The following is a 15,499-nucleotide window of genomic DNA, read 5'->3' as shown; positions in this document are numbered from 1 at the left end:
CGTTCACAACGTGTACACAATAAGGAGCTCTAGAGGGAAAGAAACCCAGGTCGCCCTCCACTCAAACAGTCTGTCGCTACAAAGACCTAGGTTTCAGAAGGTTTTAATGCCATACAGATTGGTTCTAACCTTATAGGTCTTTAGTACTCCCCCTAGTCGGAAACTCTTTTGGGGTAGTTGCCAACAAGTTGGCTACCTTCACTTTATTAAAAAACAAAAACGATAAACGGTTTTACTCAAAGCAGTCTCCCAAATGATCGTAAAGGTAAAGGTGTCTAAACTCCTGCGAGTGATTACATTGATGCATCTTTCATACTACAATGCATAGAATTGGCCCTCACACGAAACTATTTCTGCTATAAGGATACTATGTATCTGCAGACTACGGGCACATCTATGGGCGCAACGATGGCGCCGAGCTTGGCCTGTATCTATGTGGGCCAGTTCGAGGAGCACGTTATATACCATCAGTCAAAACACTTCCAGAGTAACATCCGTATCTGGAAGAGATATATTGACGATATTCTCTGCGTCTGGTCAGGTCCAGAGGATGGTTTATTACAATTTCTGAACTGGCTTAACCATCAGGATGCCAGTCTGAGGTTCACATGGAACTATAGCAACCACACAGCAGTGTATCTGGATCTAGACATCTATGCAGATGGGGGCAGGCTATGTTCCAAAGTACATCAAAAGCCTACAGACAAGAACTCTCTCCTTTCCTACAGGTCATACCACCCTAGAGCACTCAGGGATAACCTTCCTGTTGGTCAATTTCTTCGGTACCGCAGGAACTGTACTTCGACTACTACATTCTTGGACCAGTCCAAAGAACTCTGTGCCAAACTTGAAATGAGACAATACCCACGGAAGACCATCAGACAGGCTAGAAAAAGGGCAATGAACACCCCCCGGAGTGTTTTGCTGCAAAAGAACGAAAAAACTACAGAAGACTGCCTCCCAGTAGTCATGACATTCGACCCGTTAGCCACGAAGATCCGACAGTCCATTCGTAAACACTGGGCGTTGCTGTCCACTGAGGACTACAAGATTCCCCCACCCAGGTTTGCTTTTAAAAGATCTAGCAACCTGGGTGATAAACTGGTGCATTCACGGGTTAAAGTAGAACAGAAGTTCACCGAGTCGTCCATCCCCCCTGGCCACCACCCGTGTGGGTCGTGTTCAGTGTGTGTACTTACGAAGAAAACCCAAAGTGTAGTTCTAAAGTCAGGAAAAACCTGGTACTTGAAGTATTTTAGCAACTGCAATACTGCCAATTTGGTATACAGATTAACCTGCCAATGTAACCTTCAATACATAGGACTAACTACCAGGAAGGTGAAAATCAGAATGCAAGAACACCTTAGCACCATTAGAGCAGGCAAGTTAACGACAAAGTTGGTACAACACTGCCATCACACCAAGCACACCTTCACCTGGGTGGTCTTGGAGAGAATGATGGGCCCGCCTCAAAATGTGGAAGAAATCCTGGCTTCGAAGGAAGCGAGATGGATTTTCCAAGAGAAGTCCGACCGAGAGGGATTGAACGACCAAATCGAATGGGGTAAGGCGAGATACTGAGTATTTAAAGCACAGATGCATCTACATTAGCGAGCAAGGCTCGCCCCCGCCAACCCCTATTTGGACCCTATTGGGTAATACCAAATAACAGTGACAGACAGCAATATACCAACCACATTAATACCTAAGATCTATTTATGGACTTAAGATATCTCCTAGGCTTGCGGTCTTGTTGGGGGACCCTGAGATGGACTACATTGGTACACCAGTGCCTTAGACCCCTGCGTTACCTAGATTTTGGCAAACTCCCAAGAGGAGGATGTGTTGCTATGCTTATGTGGGCAAGGGCCTTCTTAGACTCACTGATACACGCATCAAGTGACATCATGTTGGGGGATCCTGCGAGTGATTACATTGATGCATCTTAGACCATTGCGTTACCTAGATTGCGGCAAACTCTCAAGAGGAATGTGCATGTGGGCAATAGCCCCCCACTTTTTTAGACTCACCTATATATGTATTATGCCACAATACCACAAATGGTGGGTCGGAGATTACGCTATACATAAAAGACATCACCTCAGAGCAATCTAAACTCAATCTGAGACTCTCGATGCTAAATAGCAAAACTTTAGACATATACGAGTCTCCCCTATCCAAGATGGCGCATGTTTTTGCCCTGTTATGAGGAGGTCCCTATATGGGGAATTTTTGTTCTGGGTTATAACTTATTGAAAAGCATTAACCAATACATCGGGGCACAATCCAAATTCAGGTGTACGATCCCACTGTAAAATAACACCAACTTCGAGGCTCAGGGAACTGAACGCTTGATCAGAGATACACTCACACCACCCCATTCCAATATGGCGCCCAATCTAGCTCCGCGCCGAGGAGGACGCGTAGGGGGCGGAAGTATAAAATAACCGCGGGATCACAACACCGGTGACCGGCGGAGAGAAGGAGCTCCGTGAGGCTTTGGGTGGTAAGGAGGTGTTATGTTTGAGGGGAGGGCGCCAGCATGTTACATTTGTTTCAGTGTTAGAGGCCATGAAGGTATCTCCTAACAATTTGAGAGACCGGGTTATGAACTAGTCCGAGCATGATTCATTTCTAAGTATAGAACGGGGCTTGCCTGCCGATGAGATAGGGTGATTGCATTTCAGAGGGTATACTAGCAGTCTGACATGATGTTATGATTTTTTGAGTACACGAAGACATACGAACATCAGCATGGCGAGGGCGACCATATAATAGGCTGAAATAGAGCATGCAGGTCGAAGTATTGATAAACATGGAGAGAAAAGATGAGAGTGGGAGTAGCTAGAGTTTGGTCTGAGCAGTATGACACTGGCGATAAGTGAGGTATTGTAATTGACGAACAGAGCTTCCACACAAGAATATTCTGAGTAACTGTTTAAAATTATTAACAGATTGGCATTACGGTGGAATGCCACACAAAACCACGAGAACTCACATAAGGAGCCTTCTGGTGACCTCATTGACTGAGCTGGTACGCGAGGCCAAGGCTCCACGAGGGTAAGGTAGTAACGTTTCATAGATACACGCAATAGAGCCCGTGTTGATCTAGGAAGAAGGGATGAACACCATAGTTAAGTGTTGTGTGTGTATGTTTTTTACTTTTGGCAGTCTCCAAATGTGATTTTAAGAAGTGTCCCTATCGTGTGCCAAGCGACTGTTGTTGCCCTGACGAAATCGCCAGAAAGACTCCAGGCGATGAAACATGTTGGCATATAGGAAGGGTATGCATATTTAGCAACCTTTTTAAGTATTGAAGTAGGTGCACTCCTAAGGTGGAATAAAGTTTGAACCTATAGTGGGTGTACCTGTTTCACTTTTTAATCATCACTATTAAGTCGCACCACTTGTTTTTGTTTTGGCGTTATCTTTTGGACACCTCGTTATTATTTTGGAGCGTGATGGCTACCGATGATGAGAAGAGTGGGCAAAGCTGACGAGTACCAGCCAGCAGGCTCAATTGGGGTTGCGCAAGTGAGGTGCCATCACGTCTCTTTCACATTTTTTGCACATCCATGTGTTTATTCACGGTTCTCTCACTAGACAATTGAATTGAGAAACCTCAGGTGTACTACACAGGAGTTTAGACACCTTTACGATCATTTGGGAGACTGCTTTGAGTAAAACCGTTTATCGTTTTTGTTTTTTAATAAAGTGAAGGTAGCCAACTTGTTGGCAACTACCCCAAAAGAGTTTCCGACTAGGGGGAGTACTAAAGACCTATAAGGTTAGAACCAATCTGTATGGCATTAAAACCTTCTGAAACCTAGGTCTTTGTAGCGACAGACACAATACAGGATGCCCTGGTCCCACCCAGGGCACCCAGTCATTTTTGTTGGGGGCCACAGGGAGAGCCTGAAGGTCCCCGCTGTGTCTGCCGGTTCTCCGCGTCCTGTGGGAGGCTCCATTGCTTTTGGACAGAGGGAGCTGCTAACATGCAGCTCCCTCTGTCCAAACGCAATTCTCCTTCGCTTCGTGCAAGCGAGAGCATTTTACATGCTCTCGCATGCACAAAGCGGAGCAGAGTTTGCTATGGCTTGGCAGGAGCGCTACTCCTGCCAAGCCATAGCAAACAGCAATGCCCCGGGGTTAGGCTCCCCAGGAAATTGCAGGAGCCGGCCCTCGGAGGTGGCAGTCCCTTGGGCCATTATTGGCTCCAGGAGGGAGCCGCGCAGCCCTATTCCATTGTGTAATTTAGATCAGGGAGGCGTGGCCCCCACATTCTTTTTGGTTAAAGCCCCGGGGAGGTGGTGGTCCCCTGAGCTGTGGGGGAGGGGTCCGTGCGGCCCACCCGCACACAATGTAAAGGCTACGGGGGTCTGTGCTGTCCCACATATTTCAAAGTAAAGTCCTGGGGAGGTGTGGGGGTCCATGAGGCCCCCCTGCCTTTTTTTTAGCATAAAGGTAACGGTTCCTGGGGCTTTGGGGTCAAATAGGCCCCCAATTATATTTAAAGAACCCCCAGGGAGGTGGTGGTCCCCAGGGCAACATTCAGCCCCAGGCGGGAGCCCATGCCCCCACCTCCATTATTAAAAAAAATGCCCCCTGGACCCGGCCCACCTGGGGGTGAATTATGAACGCATGGATCCCGCTGAAAACTTTTACAAAAATCCTTTTTGTGGCCCTGGGGGATCCCAAGAGGCCTAGGGGGTCAGGGTGTTTGTATTGTATCCTGCCCACTTTTCTTTTTTTTTTTTAGTCCTCAATACTGGGTTTGGAGATTTCTCAGGGATCTTTATAACAGTTGCGTAGTTTCCTTTCGCTACCCCTTTTACAAATTACAAGTAGGGGAGCTTCCCTTTAGCTGTCAAGATCTCTACATCTCTTTAACCCTTATAGGAGGGGTGGGTGGAGCTAGCCTTCCAGGCTACTCTAGAAGTCAATGCTTCTATTGTATTGCCATTGCTTAATCATTGGACCAGTGGTAAGTATCATTTTAATTAGTTTAACATATTCTGTTGTTCCCAAATATCCCAAAATTTATATCTTTTACTGGTCTTCCCTTTTCTTTTTTTAAATACATTTTTTATGGGACTCTGTTCAACTGAGTCCCAAGATGGCTGCCAACACTTCCTGGTTGAAGTGTTGGCAGGCAATTACATTTCGGTATCACTTCAGTAGGATTTTGGGCTACCAGATATCTATAGTTTTTCAACTCAAATATTTCTGAAACTACTGAATGGATTTACACCAAATAACAAAACGCATGCTTTCTGGACCAACATCTAGCTTTCTGCCAAATTTGGTGTAATTCCATTCAGCGGTTTGGACTGTAGTCGTGTTAAAAAAATGAAAAATCCCATTGACATAACATGAGAAGAATGAGTTATGGGACCCGCGTTACCTCGGCCTCCACTTGATGGATCACCGTGAAAGTTTCAAAACAGCACCTGAACCAAAAAGGGTACGTTTTTTTAAAATTTTGGGAAGACTTGTCACGTCGATTAGCAAAGTTATTGGCAAAACAAAGAATGCATGTATATATATATATATATATGAAGTCCAAAAAAGCTGTCTCCCACTTCCAGTCGGCGAGGAAGAAGCACACGGACACCAGCTCGTACTTCAAAGGTCTTTAATGAAAGTCAGCACCCACACAGCACACCATTACGCGTTTCGGCCACCAGATGGCCTTGATCACATGCAGTAACTGCCGCTTTTACTAGCCTTTATATTTAGGAGCACTCTATGACCTCGTGATGCTTGTGATAATAAACATGAAAGAAATATACTGGTTTACAGGGCAAATGCAGAGAAAGCTATAAGTACAAATACACTGGTGATTATAGCAGCTAAGGTCGAGACCATGTACATACAATATAGGTTCCATAGAACTGAAGTGCAAAAAGTTGGCTGTGCAAATACGCAAATTGTTGGTGCAATTCATAATCTTTGAAGTGCAAAATATGCCTTTAAAGTGCAAAAAATGCAAGGTGCAAAATACGCAACAAAGGTGCAAAAAATGCAAACATATGCTTTATAAATATGCACATAGCAGCTATATTGTAACCTAATTCATACAAATACATAATACATGGTCTAAATTCATTACAACTATTCAACAGATGTTAAAAATGTGTCTAATGATGGAATCAATTCATGGGACCCAAAACTCCTTTGTAAAACATATGCCTTTGTAAAACTCCTAAAAACTGGTCAAAAAGTGAGGAAAGTGAAAATAATAATGAAATAGCTAAGCAAACGGGAAACAGGCACACGGAGAAAGAAAAAAGGGGATTTAAGACACTTATCGTGTTTATATTATTATTAACATATTGATGTCAGCAAACTTTCTAGCCTTTCGAATAGTAAATCTGAAGTAATAATGTGTAGGTATGTCCAATAGGGCTGCTAACAACTAAATTGTAATTCACCAAAGGGATGAAAGTAGCCTAACTGGAAGATCCATCGGATCAGGAGAACTGGAACACTCCAACAATCAAGGAAGGAATTTGTATTTTTCTCTTTTCTTTTTTCTTTTTTTTCTTACTTCCTAAGCCATACCCCTTTAGATTCGAAAGACACAGACAAAAACAAAGAAGACATAGGAGGAACAAATTAGTTCAGACGGCCAGTCAAGAAGTCTACTCTTGAATAAAAACAGTATAAATCACATTAATGAGACTACAGGTTAAACAATTGGACTAGTCAAACAGGTGTCTTCGGTTAAAATGGTTTCTAATGCACACGTTACGGATCTTTGTCAAGTATTAGAAGAATATTTTAAGCCGAGTAACATACTGCTACTCAAATGAAATTATGTAAGTCCTCAGTGTTATTTAACCCCATGGGTGCTTTGCTGTCGAACTCTAGTATATATTTGGTTTCGAGTTGTCTGAGAATTTTCTCTCTGTTGCCCCCTCTTCGCTGTATGGGGACACTGTCGACAACAAAGTATTTCAGGCAACTGAGATCATTATTGTGCTGTTTCCTGAAATGACGTGCCACCGGGTAGCTGGAGTCATTGTTGACAATAGCCCTTAAATGTTGTAAAATTCTGACATGGGCTTGTAATTTGGTGCTACCGATATAATACAAGCCACATGTACAGAAAAGGGCATAAACCACAAATTCTGATCTACAGGTAAAGTGGCCCTTGATTTGTCTGGGGTTGGCACTGAACGGGACTAAATATTGGGTGGTATTTTGACCGAATTTGCATGCTCTACAGCTGGTGCATTTAAAAAAAAACATTTTTAGGTTTTATCCAAGAACAACTAACATGGTTTGAAATGTTTGGTCTCATGAGCTCCCCTTTCATAGTTCTGGCCCTTCTAAACTTCAGTACTGGTTTGGGGGGTAGCGTTGGGGCCAATACACCATCAGTTAACACAATCGGCCAGTTTTTGTTGACAAAGGCCCTTATCCTATGGTGCTGTTTGTTAAATGTAGTGATCAGTCGGGGTACATTGGAGATTGCGTTATCAGGTGTATCAGCTGAATTGCATTCAGTCGTTCTTGCCGATTTATCTTTAAGCAGGGTGTCCCTGGAAATGGATTCTACTTTCTCATAGGCTTCCCTGAGAATCCCCTCAGAGTAAGCTCGTTGCCTCATCCTACACATTGCCTCTTCTGAACATAAAGCTCTCTCCTCCGGAATACTACAAATGCGTTTAATGCGGAGGAGTTCCCCATAGGGGATGCTTTTTATGAGGTGAGGTGGATGGGCGCTGCTGGCGTGTAAAATGGAGTTGCCAGCGGTGGGTTTTCTGTACAGACAAGTTTCTATATGGTTCTCAACAATCGTGACTTTTGTGTCTAAAAATTCAACTGATGTGTCATCAATGTTAAAAGTGAATTTTAGATTAAAAGTGTTAATGTTTAAAACTTCAATAAAATTTGTCACACTTTCACGATCACCTTTCCAAACCATAAAAACATCGTCGATGTATCTGAACCACTCTACAATCTTGGATCTGAACACATTAGCATGGGTTCCCATGAGGACCTGCTCCTCCCACCAGCCCACATGCAAGCAGGCGTAGCTGGGGGAGAAGCAAGCCCCCATGGCGACTCCCCTCTTTTGGGAATACAATTCATTTTCAAACATAAAATAGTTGTTGTTCAATGCCCAGTGAATAAGTTCTAAAAGCATGGCATTATGACTGTAAAATGTAATGGGTCTGCAGTCCAAATAATGTTTAATAGCAGCAATTCCTGTGTCATGTTCTATGCTTGTATACAAAGACTCTATGTCAAGAGTCACCAACAAGAAATCCTCGCTCCATTGAATACTCGCTAGTTTCCTGATAAAATCACCAGTTTCCTTAACGTAAGTTGGTAAATCACAGACTAATGGCTGTAAAAAATAGTCCACATACTTACTTGCATTTTCACTGATGCGCCCGATAGATGAAATAATGGGTCTGCCTGGTACCGGCTTCACTCCTTTGTGGATTTTAGGTATCAGACGAAACGTGGGAATAATCGGAAATTCGTTAAAAAGAAAATTGAATTCCTGGCTTGAAATGAATCCCTGCCTTTTGTAGGCATGTAGCATTTTCTTCAGGGATTCCTTAGAGGTGTTATAGATTTTCATGCTGATCTTTTCATAACAGTTGGTGTCCGAAAGCTGCCTTTTAACTTCAGTTTTATAATCCTCCTTCGGCCAAATGACGACGTTGCCGCCCTTGTCCGACATACAAATTTCTAGACCAGGGTTGTTGTTCAATTTTTGAATCAAGTTCTTATATTGTAAATCCTGTTGCTTCAATTTTCTCCTGTTGGAACTGGTGGCCCGATAAAGACTTTTTAAATCATTGGTCACCATCTCTTATATATATATATGTAATCCTTCACAGAAAATAGGCCACTTCCACCAAGCGGAGAGCGTGCAGGACAGCAGGTGTGAACCCCACTCCAAATCCAAAGAGGGTGAATCTTGTGAAATACCAAGCTCAGCAACCTGCCCACAGCATGTAATTATCAAAAGTTCCTTTAATGGCAACGTGTATCAACCCAATCGGGTCTTTGTCACATTCTTATTACAATACATTGTGTAAAACTTCCCTTAAAAAAGGCACAGTGCTTGTGTGACCATTTTTGAATGTTTTGTTTGTATTATCATGTCATTGTCTGATTGTTCCCTCATATTATTGTGGTATGATTTATGAAGAATATGTGAACCATGGCAAACCTTACCTTAAGTATTCCATTTAAATTTTTTTCATGTGCAGTATTTTTTTCATGTTTATCACTGGTTGCCCCTTTTAAGGGAAGTTGTGTACCATGTATAATAATGAGACTGTGATGAACCTGGTTGGGTTGATGGCGTTGCCATTAAAGGAACTTTTGAAACTGACATGCTGTGTGCATGTTGCTGATCTTGGTATTTCACGAGATTCACCCTTCTTTGGAGATATATTACCTACTGGCGGTCGCCAGTAGGTAGTTATAGTTAGGACCTAGTTTCCATAGGAAAAGTGTTTTTTGATTTGCCAATATCTTTGTTGCTGTTTGACGAAAAAAAGGTTCACTCAGGTCAGGTCCTGTCTTTTTAAGTTTCCGGGTGATTCGTCAAGCGGGGGCCGAGAAAAAAGGGGGGTCCCAAAATGGGGTTTCCCCATGTTAATTTCCATAGGAATTTTGGAACAGGCTACAGCTCGAACTGCTGAACGGAATTACACCACATTTGTCAAAAAGGTATGTCCTGATCCAGAAAGCGTGCTTTTTAAAAAATTGTGTATTTCCATTCAGTAGTTGCTGAGAAATTCAAAAAATAAAAATATCGATATATGAGCACCGAGGATGATTCGCGAACCCTCCCGAGCACGAGCTGACTCCAAACCAGGAAGTGTTGCCAGGCATCTCACAAGAAAACAGAAAAAAAAATTAAAAAACATGAAATGGGGGCAGGGTAAAAACACCCTGACCCCCAGGGCCTGCTCAGGGTGTCCCACAAGGCCCCCAGGGCACAAGAAAGCAATATTTCATTAAAAAAAGTATCTGGCGAATTCACGCTGGGTGCACGAATCCAGCCGAGAAAGAAAAAAATGAAGCGCGGTCTCCCGCACTTCGTTATTATTAAGCCCCCAGGTAGGCCAGGTCCCAGGGGCAATGTTTAATCATATAGCGGGGGCCCGTGAGTGCCCCGGCAGCCCCGGGGACTGCCACGTTCCTGGGGCTTTATTAGTTATGGGTGGGGGGGGAATCACAGCCCCCCCCAAGCCCCAGGGACCGCCAACTCCCTAGGGCTTTATTTAATGGGAGCTGCATGCAAGTAGCTCCTCTTGCTCAAAATCAGTGCCGGCTCCCGCAGGAGACGGGGAGCCGGCAGGGACCGTGGGGGCATTGGGGGCCCCCCCCATGGTCCCCAACTTGAGAGCCAGCCCCGGGGGATGAGGTCCCCGGGGCCAGAAGTGGCCCAGGGGACCCCCCTTTTTACTTAATTTTGAAAACGGAAGGCCAGGTCCCTGGGGATGGGGTCCCCGGGGCCAAAAGTAGCCCAGGAAAGGGGGGCCATGCGGCCGCCCTCCCCTATAACTTAAAACTTTTTATAGAAGGCCATGCCCTGGGGATAGGTCCCCATGGCCGAAATCGGTCTCAGGAGGGGGGCCACGCAGCCCCCTTCCCGTTTTAAATTTTATTTTTTTTAAACGTGGCAGGCCCTGGGGGATGGGGAACCCAGGGCTCAAAAAAGATAGAAAGAAGGAGGGCCACACAGCCCCCTTCTAACAATGTTTTTTTTTTAATGCCTGCATCTTGCCAGAGGCCCAGTCCCCATCCTGCACCACTCTGCAAACGCGCCCCCTGGTGCTTTCAGAGTTGGGGAATTAAGTCCCCTTGAATACTGAGGGTCCCTGGAGGCCAACTAGCCCACCAGGTACCTCCAGTAAGCGCCACACAGCTGGATTGCAAAGAAGTGGTCCAAGGCCACGCCCCTTTTTACACCACTCTGCAATCGCACCTCTTAGCGCACTGCTGGTGGGTCGATGAGGTCCTCTTGTGTCCTGAGGACCTCAGCACACAAGTGGACTACATCCCCGAGCAGCAGTGCGCCAGGAGCCGCGTTTGCAGAGTAGTGTAAAAAGGGGGCGTGGCCTCGAACCACTCTCAGCAACCCAGCTGTGTGTCGCTTACTGGAGGTACCTAGTGGGCTAGTTGGCCCCCAGGGATCCTCATGAGGAAAGGAGACTTCATCCCCCAACCAAGAGCGCGCCAGGAGGCACGTTTGCAGAGGGGTGGAGAAAGGAGGCGTGGCCGTGACCACCTCTCAGCAATCCTACTGTGTGTGACTTACTGAAGATAAGAGGTAGGCTAGTTGGCCCCTAAGGACCCCCAGCAGTGAAGGGCACTTCAATCCCCATCGCAGAGCATGCCAGGGAGCGCGTTTGCAGAGTGGTGGGCAAAGGGGGCTTGGCCTGTTATGAGAACTTAGCAATCCTGCTGTTTGGTACTTACCGGAAGTAATAGGAGGGGTAGTTGGCCCCCAAGGATGTCCTTGGGTCCAAGTACCCCTCTTGTTACCTCCAGTAAGTCCCACACAGTAGGATTGCTAAGACGTCTTCGGAGGCCATGCCCCCTTTCTCCAGCACTCCGCAAACACGCCTCCTGGCAGACCACGGGATGGGAGATGAAGTCCACTCTACTCCTGAGGGACTTTGGGGCCCAAGAAGCCCTCCAGGTACCTCCTGTAAGTCCTATGCAGCAGAATTTCTGAGCGCTGGTCGGAGGCCCAGCACCCTTTCTCTACCACTCTGCAAACGCGACTACTAATTAAAGAAGCATGTTTCTGCACCTCTGACTTGGAGGTAGTTTTAATCCCCTTTCCTATTATATACTAGGGCCTTACAGGGCATGTCATGCCAATCACAGGGGTACCTCAACCCATAGTGTACCCTAATGTATGTAGGTGTTTTCACTGTATTCTAAGTGTCTTTTAGCATAGCACTGGCTCTAGGCCTGGTTAGTCAGAGTCAGTTACCACCAGTACCCGTCAGCAAAAGTTGGGGGCACAGGATGGCTTTGCAACAAGGCCTCTTTCTGCCCCTCTGTTGGTTCTTTCTGCATATCTCTTGCTTTTTTCTGCACCTTTCTTTGTCTTTCTGGACCTCTTTTCCCTCTTTATGCATTTCTCTTGCTTCTTTCTGTGCTCTCCTTCCTCTTTCTGTACATGTCCTACCTCTGTAGGCATAGTTAGAAATTAGCATTTAAAAAACCTTTGAAATTCACTGAAAAAAACATAGGTTTCAGGGACGTTATAGTTAGAAATTAGCCTTTAAAAACCTTTGAAATTCACTGAAAAACCATAGGTTTTAGGGACATTATAATTAGAAATTAGCATTTAAAAAACCTTAGTAATTCACTGAAAAAAACAAAGGTTTCAGGTACGTTATAGTTAGAGATTAGCATTTAAAAAACCTTTGAAATTCACTGAAAAAAACACAGGTTTCAGGGACATTGTGGTTAGTTGGACATTTCACTCGTACAAAACCACTCTCGCTCATAATATATTAAAGTTTGTGTATGGGCTGTGAAGGAGGAGGAAGTGGGATGAGGAGGACTCACTCCTAAACTGAGTGCATGAATGTGTGCATAACTACTGGTTTTCTACAGTTGCCACATTTCACTACCAGTGAGTTTCCTTTTTCCTGCATGGTGATGTGTTATGCCATCACTTCCACCTGCCCTGTTTTCTTTTTTATATTGTCCCCTTGTCTTATTCCTGGCTAGTGCACTGTTGTGCTCAACTATACATCAGTGGAATCCAGGATTGAGTTAACTCAGCAACATCACTGCATTGGAATGTGGAGGGGTCAGAAGGTGGGATTAGAGAAGGGGTCAGTGGTTGCTAAAAGATTTGGGGCCCGATGTACAACCGTTTTTGCATGCGCAAACGGGCTTGCGAACCCGTTTGCACATGCAACCGCATACAGGACCCCCAAATAGGTCTGGTCAATGTACCAACCATATATTGTGAGTTGGTAACCCAAATAAGGTTTGCAACTCGCGATTAGGAAGGGGCGTCCCTTCCTAATCGCGAGTCCAAAACGTATTTATGATTGTTTTGCGACTGCATTTGCGAGCGCAAAACACTTGCAAATGGTTTACCACCCTTTTGTAAAGGGTGGTAAACCATTTGCAAACGGGAATGGGTCCCCAGGGGACCCCTTCCCCTTTGTGAATGTGTTTGCAAATATTATTTTTCAAATATTTTTTAAGAGCAGGCAGTGGTCCCAGGGACCACTGCCTGCCCTTAGAAAATGAATTTGAAAAGTTTCATTTTAATTTTTTAAATGCATCCTCTCTTCCTTTAAGGAAAACGGGCTGCATTTAAAAAAAGAAAAACTGCTTTATTTAAAAGCAGTCCCAGGCATGGAGGTCTGCTGATCCCAGCAGGCCACCATCCCTGGGAGTGCCAGCCATTCCCAATGGGGTCGCAAATTGCGAGAGGCTCATTAATATTCATGAGGCATGCAATTTGCGACCCCATTGGGAATCGCAGTGTCTGAGACACTGTTGTACATTTAGTTTTGCGAGTCGCAAATTTTGCATAATTTGCGACTCGCAAAACTTAATGGTCGTACATCTGGCCCTAAATTCCGGTGTCTTTGACGTGTAACTTTTCAGAAAACAAGCTAAAAGCACGTTTTTCTAAAAGCTACACAATACATCCTCAGTTCCGCTCGTGGTTGTGTTCTCAGGGTATTTGAAATGGGTCCAAAGACGAGATCTATTTGTTTCAAATGCTTGTTTTTGAACTTTAATCAAAGGACAGCCCAAACCACCTCCCCAATCCGTTGTTTAAACCTGAACATCCTTTTTTGTATTGAATAATTAGACCTAAGTAACACCAGGGGGCGCACTTGGAAAACATTTCATTCGTGTCCTTGGAGAGTCTTGTTTACACATTGTCTGAACTTTAATTGGACCGACGTAGGAAGTACGAAGAAGCGATTGTACTTTTAATTAAGGATCAAACGTTCGTGCCGCCGAAATGAAATGTTAAATACCATCGTTGTATTTTATATGTGCTCCCAACAAAAAGTATGAACACGCCTTCTAGGATCATAATTTCTGTGTGCCACTAAGCCTATTATTTAAAAAAAAAAAAAAAACGCATGTCTGTTCGAAACTTCTCTCTTAATTTAAGATAAACATACAGGCTGTTCTGAAACGCGTACCCTCGCGTAAACAGTTAACTTCACTCACATAACTATTATTCACTGTTGCTAATATTCTATGAGTCAGGTGCGTGCCAGTCAGAATGTGTGTCCCCATGACCTCTGTGTTCTCTCTCACTGCACAGGTAAACAAGAAACGGCCGGTGCAGCGCTGCTGAAGTCTTATCAAAAACCGAGGTGAGACTCGTGAAAGGGCACGGTGCCCTGGTATGCCGAAAAACTCATGAATCCACCGGACATTGATCAATAGTTAAACTATTTGGCATTTTTACAGGACTTTTTAATTAAAAAAACAATCCTTTACGCAGAAAGGCTTGAGGTGGATATATTTTTCAAGCTGCTCCTGTGGTTTCGAACATATCCTGCCAAGATTTTTGTGATCAAAATAATTGTCTTTTATCTGTTTTACACGTAGGCAGTCCTGCTTTTATGTTCGTACATTAAGAAAAAACCTATGATGTCAAAAGGCTAATGCCGACTTCCTTCGTCCTCTTTCAGAATCAGCCAAGCCTTTAAGTGCCTGACGAGGGCAATGACCATTGGCGCTCTTGATGCTCATAGTAATATAATGCAAGCCTAGATCTTCTGTCGTGAAATCCATCTCAGGATTTGACTGTGAGGTTTAAGGTTCACTGCCACGAGTTTGGACACAGCATGTACACTGCCCTTTTTTCAGGAGGGAGGTATGAAATGAAAAAGTGTTATGTATAGCACTAGACTCAGAGACAAAACCATCAGTGGGAGCTGTGTGTACAAGATCATGTTCAGGTCACAGCTCTGGGGTCATTGAGAAGTTGGGACATACATATATTTATTCATGGGGTTCGCGGGGCCTATTAAGGCTCGGGAGTCGGGTCCCCAGGGTCTCCCAGAGGCTTGGGGAGGTGGAATCATGCGCACCCTTCCCCTAAATAAGGTTTTTCGCCCCCCCCCCACCCCCCCGGACCATAGCTCACCCCAGGAGGGTATTTCTTTCAGTGGCGCAGGAGCTCACACTTTGTAAAAAACACATGTCTGCGCATTAGGGATCCTCTGCGAATTTGCAGCAACATTTTCAAAAAAAGATTTTGGGCCCCAGGAAGGATCTCTCTGGGAGCCCCCACCATGCTTAGGAGGTCAGTGTATCCCTAGTCTGCCCCCTTATGTCTTTTTTCCTAGGACTCAGGGGTTAGTCCTAAGATGGCTCCCCCCACATCCTTGTTGATGTGGCCGCAGACAATCAGTTCTCATCTTGAAATCTATTTGGCCCGCAGATCATCCGTAGAGTGAAATATACTATGGACTGATTCACAAAGGCAATCTTTGAGACAAAAGTC

General features: G+C 44.7%; 1 protein-coding gene across 1 annotated transcript in view; it reads left to right on the top strand.

Moving 5' to 3' along the window:
• The window catches only part of SYTL3 (synaptotagmin like 3), a 523,043-nt gene that overhangs the window by 176,842 nt on the left and 330,702 nt on the right, over positions 1–15,499 (top strand). Inside the window, exon 5 of the mRNA XM_085612149.1 lies at positions 14,309–14,360. Within this exon, the coding sequence (XP_085468275.1) occupies positions 14,309–14,360 (52 nt within the window). The remainder of the gene's footprint in view (positions 1–14,308; positions 14,361–15,499) is intronic.

Source organism: Triturus cristatus, chromosome 6 (genome assembly GCF_964204655.1).
Source record: "Triturus cristatus chromosome 6, aTriCri1.1, whole genome shotgun sequence".
NCBI lineage: Eukaryota > Metazoa > Chordata > Amphibia > Caudata > Salamandridae > Triturus > Triturus cristatus.
This window is presented reverse-complemented; position numbering and strand designations above follow the sequence as displayed.